Source organism: Leopardus geoffroyi, chromosome B4 (assembly GCF_018350155.1).
Source record: "Leopardus geoffroyi isolate Oge1 chromosome B4, O.geoffroyi_Oge1_pat1.0, whole genome shotgun sequence".
NCBI classification, from domain to species: Eukaryota; Metazoa; Chordata; class Mammalia; order Carnivora; family Felidae; genus Leopardus; species Leopardus geoffroyi.
Window position 1 is genome coordinate 37,226,822 of NC_059341.1, and position 18,789 is coordinate 37,245,610.

Below are 18,789 nucleotides of genomic sequence, written 5' to 3' on the forward strand. Positions count from 1 at the left end.
TGCTAAAGTGACTGCTACAGATTTTTCAGGCATATTAAGGCAAATAAATGATTGAGGATAATCACTGAATGAATTTAAATACTAGGGAGACAGTTTAAAGTACTAGGTAAGTATACCTTGAAAGATCAAAAGGAAAGTAAGAGAAACAAAGCTTTTAGGAGTTTGTGTTTATTCTGAGGATCAATCAAGGCTTTGCTGCTCTGTTAGTAATATAAAAGCAAAACAATTATACTTTAATTTACATATTTAATGATTATTTCAGTGTTACTTGGTTTACTTAGAATTTCATTATTTCTGTTGTGAGTAATGTGGATTTTCAGATTTAACTAGTAAAAATTTGATTTTTAAAACAGATTTTATTGTGACTCATTATAATTGTGTGTGACGAATCACACTTTTCTCTACATCCCTTTGCAATGTGATATTATTGTTCTTCCCATCAAGATATGTAGTCCATTTCACCACCTTCTCGAATCTGGACTGGCCTTATGATCTGCCTTGGCCAACAGAATATGACAGAAGTGATCTTGTACATTTTGGATCCTAGGACTTAGGCCTAGGCTTCCATTCTCACACTCCCGGAATGTTAAGACCATGTTATGAAGAAACGCAGTCTATCCTATCCAGGATGAGAAGTCATGTGGAGAACTGAGGCTTCCCAGCCAACATCCAGCACCAACTGCCAGATATGTGATGAGGCCATAGTGGATCCTCCAACTCCAGTTAAGCTGTCAGACGCCTGTAGCTGCAGAAGTGATCCCAGGGGAACCATGAGAACACCGGATTGCCAACCCACAGAATTGCAGTAATAGTTTTCATTTTTAGCCACTAAGTTTTTTTAGCCATTAAGTTTCGGGGTAGTTTGTTACATAACAAAGGCTAACTGAAACAAATGTTTGTGTACGGGTTTGAGGCTGGTGGGTGTAGTAACTGGGCATTAACTTTTACGGATACTATAATCAAATGATGGGATATCATATATGCCACACCTTAGTAGAGTCTTAAAATTTGTTATATGTAAATGTAGATGAGGCAATGAAACACAAAGTAAATTTATTGGGTGAATCCACCCACTCATTCAACAGATACTTATTTAACAGATGTTTATTGCATACCTTCTATACACCAAGCACCATTCTAGGAATTGGGGCTACAGTGGTCAATACAACAGACTTGCACCTACCTTCATATAGTTTACAGCCTGAGGAAGAATGGCAATGAAGAAATTCCAAAAAGTTTGATAAGGAAGTACAGGTTGCTGTTGGGTAAATGACGCTAGAGAGTTAAGGAAAGCTTTCCAGAGGAAGTCATATTTAAACTGATATATGAAAGATGAGTAGGTCAAAAAGGGGATATATGAAACTGTGGGGTGGGGTCAGGAGAGTACAAACGTGTTCCAGACAGAGCAAACATTATCTGTGGAGGCTCAGAGATGAGAGAAGGCACAGTGCATTAAAGCCACCACAAAGCTTGGGAGTAAGGTGGCAAATAAGAAAGGAGTTTGGAATCGTTGAGTTTGGAGATGAGGGGACAAGGTGTATTCTGGATTTTAGACAAAGCAATCTGACAACTGAATGTAATGGGATTTGAGAGGGGGGTAAAAACTGAGCTATCATAGTTCAGGTGAGAGAGAACTTAAATTAAGATAGTGATACGTGAGGATGAAGATACATGGGTGGGTTTAAGATTTTTAGGTGAATCTCTAGACAGACTTGACACCCAATAGTACATAGTAAGGGAGGAGCTAAGGATTAGCTCTAGATTTCTGGCTCAGGCAACTGAGTAGGTGAAGTCATTCACGGAAACAGGAAACACTGAAAAAAAAACAGTAGGTACTTGAATTGACGACGTGGGGTTGTCTCGCAGGTAGCTAGATGTATTGGTTTCGAAATCAAAAGAAAAACCTTGTCTGAAAATACAGTTTTGGGAGTTATCAACCACAGTTGGTAATTCAGGTCCTGGGGTAGCCGAGATTGCACAGGGAGTATGAAAAAAAGCCCTGGAAAGGAAGTCTTCCTTACAATAAATATTTAATACTCGAACTACCTTTTCAGTTTCTTCTTTAGTTCTTTCTACGTTATTTTCCACAATTTGGAGTAAGTGGAGATGTACACTGGCACAGAAATTTTTGACAAGCAGGATCAGAAGGTTTGTCATAGTCTTTACAGCGTATTGAGAAGTTTACGAAGCTGTTGAGAATGCTGTTGAGATGACTTGGGGTTGTCAATTGCTGGAAAAGGAAGGTCAAGAGCGGTGTCTTCCACGAAAAGCAATTCCTAGACGGTGACTAAGGCCGGCTGGCAGGATTTGGGGGACAGATTCGATCCAAACCTGTTGTCACGGAGATGAGGCGGCTATGGAGTGGCCAAGGGAGATTATTTGGAAGAGATACTAACAGTCAAAATACTAAAGAAAGAGCCAGATGCTGAAAAAGCTGATTATGTGGAAAAAGACAGATACGTTAAAACAAGCCGCGATGCTAGGACAGCCAGATAGGATCGCGGAAAGCAGGTCGAGTTTGTTTCCGTGTCATTTACACACAAAGGGGAACAGAACCCTCCTCACCGGAAGCAGAACCTCTGCCCTCTGGGGCATTACACATTCCTCCGCGCCGGAAGAGTGAGCCCCTCCTGAGTCTTGACTGCTTTCTCCCCGCTAGTATCTTTCCTGAGGTGAGCTCGTGCGACCTCAGGGGTGTGCCGCTGAAAGTCGCCGGACAGCGCGGAACTTCCGCAGACAAGGAACCACACCGGATTGCCGGCAAAGGGAGGAAGAAGAAGGGCGAAACGACGAGGCGTCGCGTTGCTGCGGAGGGATTCTGTTTCTGTGGTGGCGGAGGGATTTGACAGTACATTAACTTCCGGAAAAGTCCTGACCCAGAGAGGAAAAACCCCGAAGGAAACAATAACAAACGAGAAGAGGAAGCGACTGTGGGGTTCTTGTGTTGAGCGGTTCTTGCCCGAGAAGATGAGCTTCGGCCCCTGTCAGGAGACGTGAGAGAGTTCGGTGGGCTTCAGTGAGCCTTTCTCCACCTGTTCCCCCACGGGGACCCCCCCCTCCCCGGTATTGCCATGGCAGGCGTGGGGCCGGGGGGCTACGCGGCGGAGTTCGTGCCCCCACCGGAGTGCCCAGTCTTTGAGCCCAGCTGGGAGGAGTTCACAGACCCGCTCAGCTTTATCGGCCGCATCCGGCCTCTGGCGGAGAAAACCGGCATCTGCAAAATCCGACCGCCCAAGGTACCGGAGTCCGAGGAGAAAGGGAAGGGAGAGTGCTTTAGCTTTACTTTTTCAGTCCTGCTGTCCTTTCATACTTACTGTCTCTCATTTCTCAACAGCTAGAAGCTAAGTTTGTGGATGTTCTTGCCTTGGTTTCTTTTGCAGTCTTAACGTAGGAAGGTCTGAGCCTGCGAGTGGTGTCCCAGGGGCCTTTCCGCCTAGAACTTGGGAACTGGTACTTTTCTTGTTTGACTGTAGGCAGGGGTAACAAAAGACTTCAGGTCTTTCGTTGGTCAGGAAGGTGTTTGAAGTTTATGACATGGCATGTCTTATCCTCATGTACTGTACTCTCTTCTTATGGTGCTATAGTAAAAATTGCCCTTGAATTGGTTATTTCTTTAACCAAGTCCTATTAATGCTTAACTTATTAAATATTTGGAGGCCTCATCTCAAGGCTAAGGTTTCTTAAACGGTAATCTGAGATGTAGTTGTCCCCTAGGATGATATTACCAAACAAGAGCCCTAGACTCTGTTGCCGCACTGAAAAAGTCTTCCCAGGGGAGGAGAAGGAGCAGCATTTATTACAGAATTTTGAGGTTTAAGAGGAATTGGTCAGTAATAGATGTGGAAGAAAACGTTGGATCTTTTGACATAGGAACCAAGGTTCAAAGATTTATCAATTGCAGTTACTGCAAATAACTGTTTGCCTATAGTTTTTTTATAATTCTCAATCTTTAAAGTAAGGAAAGCAGGTACTCCCCTTTGGGGGGAATTAGTGCCCCAAGAGGTTGAGTGATTTGCTCAAGGTCAAAAGCTTTTTTTTCTTTACCCATAAGACCAGCGTTTTCCAAATGATGTTCTTGGTCCACCTGCGCCAGGCTCAACCAGATGCTTGTTAAAATGCACATCTCTAGGCCTCATTCCCAGACTAGAATCAGTTTCTGGATGTGGAAGTTCTAGAACGTGTTTTTCTAGCAAGTCCTCTAGCAACTTAATGCACATTTAAATTTGAACTGTTGCCTTCGGTGCTTCTTAAAGGGACACTTTATGTTTTGTCTACTAGTTATAAGAATAAAAGATGAAGTATTTTTATGCGTGTTGCATTTGAAAAGTGTCTGTTCTCACCACAGACTACCACAGTAGTGTGTGCACCATAGAGAATAAAGAGTTTAAGATGGGGGGGGGGGGAGGAGGAGGAGGAAGGATTTAGATAATAAACCTACAGATTATTTCACTTAATATTCTTTGAAGCCCTAGGAGGTAAATAACGTCTTGTTTTATAGGTGAGACAGGTCTGAATAAGTTACATAACTTTTTAAATATATGATCTTGGGCGTGTGGCAAAATAGATTTTGAACCTAGATCAGTCTGATTCTGAAACCCAGACATGCTACTAAACCTGTTTATGCTTAATGAATTTGATTAAGGTTTATAGACTATCAATCACAAGCAAAGGATTAAAAGCTAATTGCTATGATCAATGATGGGCATTACCATCCTCCAAAAACTTCATTTAACTGTTTACCTATCAAAATTACCTAATACTAGCAAAACTTTAAGCACTGAAATTTTTCTCAAACAACCATATTTTCATCTACTGTGTTGCCATTTATGAATTAGAAATTGTATTCAGGGTTCCTTTAGGTAAAAAAAAAAAAAAATACATGTTTTTTATTACTAAAAAAAAAAGAAATAATATATCATCTCTTTGTATGTCATATTATTGCTAAAAATAAAATCTTGTTTGCAAGCAGAATTTAATTTCAATATTGGTGGATTTCTTTAGTTTCCAAGGTAAGAAAAAAATATTTGACTACTTCTCATATTTTTAAGTAGATTTACTCTTATTTAGGCCAAATCAAAGTATTTTTTCTAGAACTCTGCTCAAATTGTGCTATCTCATTTCAGTTACACCACAACTCCAATCAGGAATTGTGCTTGTTCTGTGGATTTGCTTGCCTTTTTTTTTTTTTTTTTTTTTTAGTATTTGGGTGCTGAGAAACCAGGCTTTGAACAAAACATTTATGTAACATAACATAGACTGTAAAGTGCTGTGTCACATTACACATGAATAAAAAAAGATATCCAATTATATAAGTACTTCAAAAATGATTTTTTAATCTTTTATTTTACCCTTTTTAGTTTCTTTCAAATTCTGTTTTCTTTTTAATTTGGTAAATTTAGATGTTTATTAGATACTGTGTTGTGATACATGAGTTCACTGCATTCCACTGGAGTAATTGGGGAAAGCATAATATTGGGTTATAGAGTGGGATTGTTGAAATTTGAGGAGGGTTTATAGATAAAGTAATTTTAAAATTAGAATATGATAGATAAGTGATTGGAGGTAAGTAATATTAAAATTATATCACCTAAAGAATGTTACTCTTTCTGTTTCTACAGTGAAAAAGACTTAAAGTTGACCTGCTGTCATCATGATTTGTGGCTACTCATCCTTTAAATTAAGGGAATAAATAATAGATTCTTTCTTTATATATCAGTATGTTTAAAAAAAAAATCTTTCTCTTTAGGATTGGCAACCTCCATTTGCATGTGAAGTAAAAAGCTTTCGTTTCACTCCCAGAGTCCAGCGCCTGAATGAACTTGAGGTGGGTGTTGTGTCACCATTTCTGCCTCCTGATTCATTGTTTATGTCAGGGCTCCAGTAGAGAACTTTGAGAACCTTATGTACCAGGGCTCAGAATTAATGTTAATTGAGATTGAATGGAAGGAAGTTTCTGATAAAAACATATCATAAAAAGTAGTTGTTACAGTTTTTCCACTTAACTGGGATTATGGGAAGCTATTTTTTTTTTTTTATTACAGGAAACTGTGTTTTTCATAGTGGAAATATCCAGTACTTACCTGCAGAGACCTGGAATTCTCAAGTTCTGTTTCCTTTGGCACTTACTATTCTATGAAAATTTTATGTTAATGTTGGAAGATTCTGTTTCTTGAGGTCTTTGGAAAGTAGGTTTTAAAATTTTATCAAAGGTTTTCAAAGGTTATATTTGGCTTTAACAGAACTTTTCCAGGACTCTTAATCTGATTTATTAAGATTTCCCTTTAAATATTATTTGTCTCTTTTATGTTTTCTAAATTGAAGTCTATTTAAATTTTTTTTTTTTTCAACGTTTATTTATTTTTGGGACAGAGAGAGACAGAGCATGAACGGGGGAGGGGCAGAGAGGGAGGGAGACAGAATCGGAAACAGGCTCCAGGCTCTGAGCCATCAGCCCAGAGCCCGACGCGGGGCTCGAACTCACGGACCGCAAGATCGTGACCTGGCTGAAGTCGGACGCTTAACCGACTGCGCCACCCAGGCGCCCCAAAGTCTATTTAAATATTATTGTTTTTCCTGTCTGCTGGATTATCAGAAGATACTTCGGTGTGGTAGAAAACTGTTTCAGAGTACAAAAGAGAATTCTTAGCTGAGGTTTAATATGTCATAATAAGGTGTTTTTTTTCCCTTGATGTTCCTGAAACATTTATTTTCTGAGATTTTAATACTTTTTTTCCCTTTAAGTTTCTTGTAATTAGATACTTGATGAAGGATCTTAATATCAGTGGGGTAGAAAGTTAGTGTACCTGAGGTATATATAGTTTATACAGATGAAATGATAGAGTGCTTAGAATAATCCGATTTACTACATTTTCTGCTTAGCTTAGTTAAACCAACTCTTAGAAAGAAATTCCTTTGGTTGATAAAATATGAGGGCATTTCTCATAATTAGAGTGACTTTTTTGCCTTAGTGAATAAAGTTTATTAGTAGTATTTTCTCTCTTTATTATCGTCTTATTTTACAGGGTTGGACTAAGCGAAAGGAATTTCTTTAGAGAGATGAGTACCTTTGTTAAGTAAAGCTCATTTATTTTCAACCATAACTTAATTCCTATTACTGGTTTCTGTTTTTTAATAATCTTAGGCAATGACCAGAGTGAGACTGGACTTCTTGGATCAGTTAGCAAAATTTTGGGAACTCCAAGGATCTACCTTGAAGATTCCAGTGGTGGAGAGAAAAATCCTGGATCTGTATGCTTTGAGCAAGGTGAGGCTTGTACTTGGTTTAGAAATTGGAGCAGAGCCTAGTGAATCTGTGAAATTAGAAATTTCCAATAAACTTTATGGAAAACATTGTTTCCTATGTGGGATTTGTTTGACAATGAAATGCAAGCATGAATAAATGTAAATGACAGATTCTGAAGTTACTTTTAAAATTATTTCATAATTTGTTATGGGATTTAACATATTTAACGATTCATACTAGTAGATTCTGATAAACATTATACAAAAGAAATGATGCCAATCTATTAATAGTATCTTGTGTTGAGGGTACGATGTCTTATGTTGAGCTTGCCATTTTTATTCTACTTCTGAATTGAAAATTTGTTAAAGAGATTCATTTGCTCACCATTCTTGAGTGTGGTACATATCAGTTGTATTAATACCTGTAAGTAGTGTTAACTGAAGCCAGCATTATGCAGAATGAATAAGAGCTTGAAAACTTAAGAGTGAAGAGTTTAGACTGATTTTTACCTAAACTTATGTTAATTTTGTAACATATTTCCTAATGTGAAAAGAACTAACTGACCTGTAAGAGCATTTGAATTACCTTGAAAACCTGTTTTGTTAATATAATAAAATGTATGATTGTTCTGACTTGTGAGTAAAGACAGCTTGATTATCTGAGGAATTTTGCAAAACATCTATTTTTGAGTGGTCTTTCATGTCTTTGATGTACTGTGTTGAAATAAAAAGTTATTCAAGTTACAGAGTTAATTTTGGAGATTTCACTATCAAGGAAAAATGAGACAAACATACTTAAATTATTTTTTGTGGGCATCTGGGTGGCTCAGTCAGTTAAGTGTCTGACTCTTGATTTCAGCTCAGGTCACGATCTCAAGGTTCATGAGATGCAGCCCTGGGTCAGGCTGTGCACTGACAGCAGCATGGAGCCTGCTTGGGATTCTTTCTCTATGTGCTCTTCCCCTGCTTATGCTCATTCTTTTCTCTCACAATAAATAAACATCAAAAAAAAATTATTTTTTGTAACACATTTTTTTTAAGGCAACAAATTTATGATTTTTTGAGAGAGAGAGAGAGAGAGTGCCCATGCACACACTTGAGGCAGGGGCGGAGGGAGAGGGAAAAGGGGAGAGTGAGTGAAAGAGAATCTTAAGTGGGTTCCACTCTTATTGCAGAGCCTGACACAGGTCTTGATCCCAGGACCTCAGGATCACTACCTGAGCCTAAATCAGGAGTTGGACATTCAACCAACTGAGCCACCCAGGCACCCCGTAATGCATTTTAAATTTAGTGTCGGGTTAGAATGCTCTAAAAATTCTGGGATGTGTAGTCTTATGCTAAAATATGGTTATAGGCTTCTTTCATCTGATAAAGTTTAGTACTGATATCAATAATTGAACACCATCCTAAGAATTATCTAGTATAGTTGTATGAAAATTGATGATACCAAAGAGTAAAGTATATGTGAATATGAGGGTGAGTTTGTGTCTTGTAGGGAACCATTAGGATAAAAATTTAGTTTTAAGGGTGCGCCTGGGTGGCTCAGTCAGTTAAGCATCTGACTTCAGCTCAGGTCATGATCTCATGGTTTGTGAGTTCAAGCCCCGTGTCAGGCTCTGTGCTGACAGCTCAGAGCCTGGAGCTTGCTTCGGATTCTGTGTCTTCCTTTCTCTCTACCTCTCCTGCTCCTGCTCTGTCTCTCTCACTCTGTCTCGAAAATAAATAAACAAAAGTCTTTATTAAAAAATTTTAAGAATTTTTTTCTTTTTTACATTTTTATTCAGTGAAAGCTTAATTATTAAGTTTTGCTATGTGATGCTGTTTAAAGTTCTGAATATGTTTGGTTCAATTTAGATAGTTTATTTTTTTTTAATTTTTTTTTTTTTAACGTTTATTTATTTTTGAGACAGAGAGAGACAGAGCATGAACAGGGGAGGAGCAGAGAGAGAGGGAGACACAGAATCTGAAACAGGCTCCAGGCTCTGAGCTGTCAGCACAGAGCCCGACGCGGGGCTCGAACTCACGGACCATGAGATCATGATCTGAGCTGAAGTCGGACGCTTAACCGACCAAGCCACCCAGGCGCCCCTTTAGATACTTTAAAGAAATTTTCAAAAATTAATCATTAATAACAATAGGGTTGTGGTAATTTTTGGCTAAAACTCCATGTACCTTGGTTTTATGGAATTTGCTAGAATAAGTATTTTATATAAGCAGATAATCTATCAAATTGAAGTTGTTCCTGTTTCAGTAATTTTCCAATTAAAACATAAATACCTAAAATAAATAAACATTAAAAAAAAAGAGTAGATAAAAAAAAAAAACACTTGGAGGATACTTGGGTGTCTCAGTTGGTTAAGTGTCTGACTCTTGATTTCAGCTTAGGTCATGATCTCATGGTTCATGGGTTTGAGCTCTGCATTGGGCTCCCATGCTGACAGCAAGGAGCCTCCTTGGGATTCTCGCTGTCTCTCTCTGTCTCTCTTTCTCCTGTCTCCTTCCCTCCTTCCTTTCCTTTCTCCCTCTCTCTTTCTCCCCCCCCCCCCCCCCCGCTTGCGCATGCAAGTGTGCTCTTGCTCAAATAAGAAAAAAAAATTAACATTACTCTGATGGTAAATTAGATTGCATTCTTGGTTTTACTGAATTGTAGCATTTCAAAAGAAAAAGGGGCTTTAGAGGTAACCTGAATACCTAGTTGTTCACAGTTCTGTATTGTATTTGTCATCTTGCCAGTTTAACTCCATCTTGAGAAACCCAGTTTCTTTTTGTGCAAACAGAAAAACTACTAGTAAAATATACCTCATTTAAATACTTAGGAGAGTATGTTGAAAATATATTGTGTTGAAAGGTTAAGTTTGATTGTCCTGGTGTTTATTGGAGTCTCGTCTTTGAAGTACCCATGGACATCTGTTTCCCCTAATCTTTGGGAGTGCTTATAAACCTAAGATGTAAAACTAAGAGGTAGATCTAAGTTTTGATTTGTAGTTGTTTTGTTTGCACGGTATAATACTTTGTTTCCGGTATAATACTTTGTTTCCTAAATGTCACCTAAATGGTGAGCTTGCTGCTTCTCACTACATGAACTTTTTTTCTTTACGTTGGGGGAAACTTAGAGTGCAATGCACAAATCTTAAATGGACAGTTGGATCAATCTTTTTTTCTTTTTTTTTGGATCAATCTTTATATATGTATACACTCATGTAACCACCACCCAGATCAGGATGTAGAACATTTACAGGCTCTAGCAGGCTCCTTCGTCTCCCTTGTGGTCAGTACTTCTCCCCAGAGGTAATCACTATTCTGACCTCTGTCATTGGGTGAATATTTCATTACCATGACATTTTACTTTGTAGCAAGGAGCTCAGGGTGAAAACTACAGAAAATATGTGAGAGTTTATATATATGAGAGTTCTGATACGTTTAGGTTGTTGGGTATGCCCTTAAAAAGAGAAAAGATTATAATTGGCTGACAGCTGGTGAGCATCTCTGGAATTTGTGTTATTACAGACATGATTTTGAAACACTTTAATTCCCACTACTTTATAATGGGAAGCAAATTTTCAGTCTCAGTCATTAAATTGTCAATTTGATGGTTTCCTGTGTTGATTAAATCATTTGTCTTCCTGGCTATTATTTTTTATTATAAAAAGTATTGCTTGGAATGTCTATAATTTAAAGGAGTTTGACATTAACAATTACTGTTTATAATCAGTGCAACAAGGAACATTCATTCTAGCCCTTGAAATTTTTTTGTCAATGTAATACTTTCTAAAATATAAGGCTTAAAATGAAAACCAACATTCTTCCTTTTCCACCTCTCCACTCCCATTCCCACTCCTCAGAGCTAATCATGTTCAATTCTTTTAGCCATTTATTTTTATATTTATTTTTTTAACGTTTATTCATTTTTGAGTTTATTCATTTGTGAGTGGGGAGGGGCAGAGAAAGAGGGAGACATAGAATCCGAAGCAGGATCCAGGCTCTGAGCTGTCAGCACAGAGCCCGATGTGGGGCTTGAACTCACAGACCATGAGATTATGATCTGAGCTGAAGTCGAACGCTTAACTGAGCCACCCCTAGCCATTTCTGATTTTGATTTTTGTATTTCAAGTAATATACTCATGCTAATTCATTTTTCAGTTTTAAATATTATACACTGAATTTCTACCATTAAAGATGGAGAAAGGGTGTAGGAAACCTAGATCCTTACATAATTCCCCTCTTCCATTCTAGTGTAGTTAGATCAGTTTTTTATTAATCAAACATTTTACTCTAACTGTAAATACAAATATTATTTGTACCTCAGCCTTATAGTGTGCCATGATTGTTTCCTTATACCAATTTTTATTTTCCTTGGGGTTAATAATCCTCCTTGTTTTAATTTTGTAATATTTCTTTGTAACCATCAAAAATTTGTTTTCAGATTTTCCAGCAACAGTTTAAATCTCTCTGTATGCTTCACCTGTCAGGTAATCTATCAGTTTCACTTTGTTCTTGTAGCCAGTCCTCTGGAATTCTGTTTTCTGCTTCAATCCAGACTGCTTGTCTTTTAAGGTTAGCTGTCAGCTTGGAACTTCCTTTCACTGTTATCATTCTGGGAATTCCCTTTGCCTCTCTCCTTGTTTCAAATCTTCCTATTACTTGGTTCACTCCTATTTTGATGAAGCATTTCTTCTGTTAGTTTCATGAACAAGAAGGTAAATGGAATGTAAATTTTTTGCCTGTCTAAAAATGGTCTACTCTTACACTTTAGTAGTAGTTTGGTGGGGTTTAAAAGTCTAGATTGTAAATTGTTTTCCTTTAGCGTTTTGAAACTTTATTCCATGATCTTTCAGCTTCCAGTGTTGCTTTTGAGAAGAATGATGCTATATTAGTTCTTGTTCCTTCCTATGTGGCTTTCTTTTTCTTGAAGGCATAGAATGTAATCTTTATTCCCAGTGCCTTGAGATTTCACAGTGGTATATGCATTAGTATGTGTTTATCTTCATTATATACATACGTGTTTGTTTCCTTTAAAGTTTTGCTTTTAATCACCTTTTTAAACACTTAACAGATGGACATCCATTCCTTGATTTTTGGTCTTTGTTCATCTATCATTCTTAACAGTGAAAGTCCAGAACCTTTCACACTAATTGTAAAGTCCCGCTAAACATTCAATAATGAACAAAGCTGTTTACATTTACCTTTTATTTTTGTCTAAGTCTTTATTAAGTTTATTGTAAGTAGGATCATCATAAGGGAATTTGTGAATCATTCCAGTCAATGATTCTAAGACTTTCATCCTTTTGCTGTCTTTCTCAGTGGCATAACTGTGGAGGAGACATTGCCAAGCAAAAGCAACACTTTGGTAGCACTCCATCTCAGAGCTGATTTTTAACTCCATGTAATGTGCCATATTGTCTTCCTTCATTTATACCTACACTATTGCCTTCTTCATAGCCTTTCTGAAACCCTCCTCCAGGAAACCTCTTCTGAAGAGAGAATGTCCACTTTCTCATTTAATACCTGTTTTTTTAATTTTAGTTTTTTTAAGTTTATTTACTTTGAGGGAGAGAAAGTGTGCGCCAGTGTTGGGGGGCCCGGGGGTGGGGGGGAGTCATAAGCAGGCCCTGCACTGTCAGTGTGGAGCTCCCTCCCCTCAAGGCTTGAACCCACAGACAGTGAGATCATGACCTGAGCCGAAATCAAGAGTCCGACACTCAACTAACTGAGCCACCCAGGTGCCCCTCCTCATTTAATATTTTTTATTGCGCTTGATAACTTTTCTAATCTGAACTCGTGTCTTTGAGTTTTTGTAACTTTTCTTGTGTTTTTTGTATTTGATAATTTCTTCCACTTTTCTCTCTTTTTGAACTTTTATTAGTTGGATGTGAGACTAATAACCTGATGCTACATTATTAGACTATTAGACTGATCCTATACTTGGCTTACATATTTCTCTTAGGGTAGAGTCCCTTCTTTTCAAACTCTCTGAAAGTAAATCTCTGGTTTTCTGCTAGGGTTAGAGAGCAATAGTTGCCCGGCTGTGCTGACTGGGGGAGGTCTAATTGCTTTTATACAGGTTTTCAGCCAGTCCTGTTCTCTGTTTTATTGCCATCTCTGATTTTAAAGGTACTGCTGCTTCCATTTCTTAAGCCTTTCCAGGTTCTGTATTGGAAAGCTTCTCCTTGACTTTCTTCTGTTGAAGGTACTTGGTTGGTTTTTGGTTCTGCCTGCTAGGTTTTCACTTCTACATTTGCTTTTTTCTTGGTCCTTTGCCTTTTTGTTCCTTTACTGTCTTTTTAATGGATGCTTGAGAGAGAGCTTTTAAGTAGAACACTACTACTTCATGTCTGTTAAAATTCTCTTGCTAACCAGACTTAGTTTTACACTGGACTGAAATTTTGGCCTTGATTAACATGACTCTTTGGTTAAATTTTGATTAAGGGCTTGTCTCCACTTTGTTCAGTTTAAGTGCATGGCATCTTTTGTAGGGCATGGCTCATAAGTGATATTTTTCTAGTGATAGTGGTGTGATATATTTCATGGCAAAATGTTTGGAGTAAATGGTTTATATTTTGAAATTATACATGATAATTCTTGAATCTGTCAGCTGAAGAAAACCAAGTGTAAAGTTTTGTGTGTTTTGATAGTATCGGGCCTTGTTAGATTGTTAGAGTGTTGTATGCATGATGCCAAAGTCATAGTTTTGATTTTGTGAGATAGTTTCATCTTATTTCTTGGCTATACTCTGACTGTGCTGGCTGTTATTTTCACAGCTGCATGCCGGTAATCATCTTAAAACTGGGTGGGAAAGCATGACTGGATCCATGAAGATATATCATTACTAATGGAAATTGAGCTTGAAGTGCTTTGAATATAGAGTATTATGTAATGTAATGGTGATAATTGTATAATAAAGATTACTAAGAGAGTTGCTGTTTCCTTTCTAACTTCTCCCCACTTGCTTCAGCCACAGTGGCTTCCTTATTGCTCCTCAAACACTTGAGGCATGATTCTAACATGGGGCCCTTCCTCTTACTATTCCCTGTGTATCTGTTTGGGTAACTGCCTCACCTTGAAGGAGTCTTTCCTCACATTTCACCTTTATAATGAAGTTTTTTGTGACTGTTTAATACTTCAGTTAACCTTCACTCTGCTACATGTGAGGCCTTTTAACTGGTTTTTAAAATTTCTTCCACAGGATTTATTACTTTCAAATTTACATATTATGTGTATTGCCTGTTTTTCACCCTAAAATGTAAGCACCACGAAGGTAAAGATCTTTGTTTTATTCACAGATGTGTCTCAAGCACCTAGAACAGTAGCTGACAGTATAGAAGCACTGGAAAATATGAATGAAAGGCATTCTGCTTCATCTGCTTACTTCCAGACAGCCCTCTAAAACACCTTCATTGTGTCTTCCTCTACACTACAAAATTGGAAAAATAAACTTTCTTCTCTATAATTTTTCCCTGGTTAGCCTCAGAGGGGGCTTCTCTGAGGGTGTGATAAAAACAGCTAAAGAATTAGAGATGTGTTCAGCTCTTGTGCATGTGAACTTATGTGTTTTCTACCAAGCTTTCACATACTTCTGTAGAGGGAAATTTTGCTTTGGTATAAGTTCATCTTTGTCTATAATAGCGTTGTAGAGCACAAGTGCTGAAAACATTTGCTTATTTATAGCACACATACTTCCTGCCCACACACGTAGATATTATAATACTGCTCACATTGATACAGTGCTTATTTTGTCCTGGTTTTTCATGTTTTATTTAGTTTGTCTTCACAACTGCCTCATAATAAAGTGTGGGTGCTGTTAAATTATTAACATTTTAATAATAGTGAATACTCCAAGACACATTATATAAGTTGCCCAAGGTCATACAATTATTAAGTAGTAGAGCTGGGATTTGGACTTTGGAAATCTGGCTCCAGAGTGCATGTTCTTAGCCTTTTACAAAAAGTTGTGGTAAAATCTGTGTAACATAAAAGTTACCATTTTTTAAGTGTACAGTGGCATTAAGTACCTTCACAATATACAACCATCACTGTTCTTCGTTTCCAGAACTTCCACTCTTCCTTCAGACCTCTATTCTACTTCCCCTCTCTATAAATTTGCTTATTCTAGGTGTTTCATATAAGTGGAATCATAAAATATTCATTTTTTGTGTTTTTGGCTTATTTTACTTAGCATAATGTTTTCAGGGTTCATCATGTCACATGTATTTTATTCCTTTTTAAGGCTGAATAATATTCCATTGTATGTATATCACATTTGGTTTATTCATCTCCTGATGGAACTTTGGATTGTTTCTACCTTTTGACTATTGTGAATAATGTTGCTGTGAACATTGGTTTGCAGGTATCTGTTTAAATCCCTGTTTTCAGTTCTTTTGGGTGCAATTGTTGGATCATATGGTAATTCTATGTTTAACTTGTTTCTTAACTTTTTTTTTTTTTTTTTTTAAAGTAAGCTCTGTGCTCAATGTGGGGCTCAAACTCACGGCCCTGAGATCAAGAGTCTCCTGCTCCACCGACTGAGCCAGCCAGGCACCCCTCTCTTAACTTTTTTTTTGATACAGAGAAATACAGTAGTATATACTCAAAAAGGAAAATTTTTTTTTTGAGTTAGATGATTATGTCACAGTCCTTTTTATTCTGTTGTTAGTCAACTGAAGACTGAGACATACAGTATCAACTTCTGGAAGACAGGGAACCTTGATACATGTGTATTCTATATAGTGTCTTTTTGAAAAAATGTTTATTCATTTTTGAGAGAGAGAGTGTGAAGAGGGGAGGGGCACAGAGAGAGGCTGGACAACGGTCTGAAGTGGGCTCTGTGCTGACAGCAGCGAGCCTGATGTGGGGCTCCAACTCACGAGCCACAAGATCATGACCTGAGCTGAATGAAGTTGGATGCTCAACTGACTGAGCCACCCCAGTGCCCCTATTTGGTGCCTCATTTGATGGGAGCATTCAGCCACATTGGCCAGTTTATCTCATCTTTTCCTACATTAATACATTCTATGGTATGTTCTCTAGTAAGTCTGCTACTGTAATCTGATTTTTCTCCATCATTCCTTCATAAACTTCCATGTAAAACTTCTCCTTTTGAAAAAGTATAGCCTTTTCGAAAATATCCTCTGAATCCATTGTTTGCTTGACATTTTTCTTTTGTTTCCTCTTTCTTTCTTTCCTCTCTTTTGGGGTAGGAGGGACAGAGGGAGAGGGAGAATCCCAAACAGGCTCCATGTCCCACGTGGGACTTGATCTCATGACCTTGAGATCATGACCTGAGCCAAAATCAAGAGTTGGATGCTCAACTGACTAAGCCATTCAGGTGCACCTGTTTGCTTGACGTTTTTGTTAAATTCTGTAAGGTATTTAGTACATTTTCTAATTCACGATTTATGTTCATTTTGTGTCCTATATAACTTAATTTATAACTTAATTTATCCTTTTTTTCCTTAACATTTATTTATTTTTGAGAGACACAGAGTATGAGCAGGGGAGAGGCAGAGAGAGAGGGAGACACAGAATCTGAAGCAGGCTCCAGGCTCCAAGCTGTCAACACAGAGCCCGACGCGGGGCTCAAACTCACAGACTGCGAGATCATGACCTGAGCCAAAGTCAGATGCTCAACCGTCTGAGCCACCCAGGCGCCCCAACTTAATTTATTCTTTTTTTTTTTTTTTTTTTTAATATTTATTTACTTTTGAGAGAGACAGAGAGAGAGCATAAGAGGCAGAGGGGAAGAGAGAGGAGACACAGAATCCGAAGCAGGCTATCAGCACAGAGCCCGATGTGGGGCTTGAACTCACGGAGTGCGAGATCATGACCTGAGCCAAAGTCAGTGGCCTAACTGACTGAACCACCCAGGCGCCCCTTAATTTATTCCTTAAAAAAATTTTGTTTTTAATGTTTATTTTTTAGAGAGGAGAGAGAGAGGGAGAGACAGAGCGCAAGCAGGGGAGGGGCAAAGAGAGAGAGAGAGACACAACCGAATCAGGCTCCAAGCTCTGAACTGTCAGCACAGAGCCTGAGGTGGGGCTTGAACCCATGAACCGTGAGATCATGATGTGAGCCGAAGTCAGACACTTAACCAACTGAGCCACCCAGGCGCCCTTTAACTTAACATTTATTCTTACGTTCATTTTTGGTCTGTTTTTAATTCATATTTTATATTTTGAGTTCCTTGTGGATATTGAGTACATAAACCTGTTTAGTTTTCTCAAGGTATGTAACGTACAAAGTGTAAATCATTAAATGTTTTTGAGTGCCTAGTTCATGGAAAATAGACACAACATTAAAACTTCAAAAAATCATTGTCTTTATTTCATACTTTTAAGTGTTGACAAGCTACAATTTTATGGGTATTTGTGGAAAGGAAATTAGAAATGTAAGCTCAGAATAATTTTTGTATTTAGCAGACAGATATAGAGTCAGAATACATGAATCTGTGTTTTTTTCTTAAATAACGTTTACTTTGTTTTCAGATTGTTGCCAGCAAAGGAGGTTTTGAAATGGTCACCAAGGAGAAGAAATGGTCTAAAGTGGGTAGTCGCTTGGGATATCTGCCAGGAAAAGGAACTGGGTCTCTTTTGAAGTCACACTATGAAAGAATTCTCTACCCATATGAGCTTTTCCAATCTGGTGTCAGCCTTATGGTGAGATGCATCATTTTTTTTTTTTTTTTTAGGAGTGGATAAATCCAGTGGGCCAAATTTGAATGTTAGACTGTGTTCACCATAACAAGTTAGCAGTTTACTAAGTATAGGAAGTTAAATTTCTCCTGGTACCAAAATTTGGGATAGCAAGGTGTAGTTTAAAAATTGCGGCTGTTTTTGGTGGTTTACAAGATAAAGGCTAATGGGAATGAAGGCTATTTTCTTATTTATTTAAAATAAATCCTCATGACTTAAGCTTTTTGAAAAATTCCTCTTGGTTTCATGTATTTTTTTTAACAGCTTTATCGAGGTATAATTTGCATACCATAGAATTCAGTCATTGTAGATACTGAATACATTTAATAAATTACATATTTATGCAGTAATCACCACAATTCAGTTTTAGAATATTTCCATCAGCCCAGAAAGTTCCTTTGTGTTTAATTGTAGTTGGTTCCTATTCCTACCCTCAAACCCAGATAACAGCTGATCTGCTTTCTGGCTCCATAGTTTTTTGCCTTTGTAGAAATTTCATAAAGATGGAATCATACAATATAATTTTGTGTCTGGCTTCTTTCACTTAGCCTAATGTTGAAGGTTCATCTATGTTTTAGCCTGTATTAGTACTTCATTCTTTTTTATGGCTGACAATATTCCATTGTATGGATATACCATATTTGTTTATCCATCTACCAGTTGGTGGACAGTTAGATTGTTTCCAGTTTATGGCTATTATGAATAAATGCTATGAATATTCATGTATAAGTCTTTGTGTGGACATATGTTTTCATTTCTCTTGGGTAGATACCTAGGAGTGGAATTGCTGGGTTATATGGTAAGTTTATGTTTAACTTTTTAAGAAACTGCCAAACTGTTTTTCAAAGTGGCTGAACCATTT

At 37.6% G+C, this 18,789-nt stretch overlaps 1 protein-coding gene across 2 annotated transcripts in view; it reads left to right on the plus strand.

Moving 5' to 3' along the window:
- Positions 1-2,593: 2,593 nt before the first annotated feature.
- Positions 2,594-18,789, plus strand: part of KDM5A (lysine demethylase 5A) — a 98,341-nt gene continuing 82,145 nt past the window's right edge. For both annotated transcript variants that reach the window (XR_006709430.1, XM_045466120.1), the window contains exons 1-4: positions 2,594-3,236; positions 5,747-5,824; positions 7,142-7,264; positions 17,721-17,891. Coding sequence is in view for 1 of the 2 variants with exons in the window: in XM_045466120.1 (XP_045322076.1) it covers positions 3,072-3,236; positions 5,747-5,824; positions 7,142-7,264; positions 17,721-17,891 (537 nt within the window). In the remaining variant the exon portion in view is untranslated. The remainder of the gene's footprint in view (positions 3,237-5,746; positions 5,825-7,141; positions 7,265-17,720; positions 17,892-18,789) is intronic.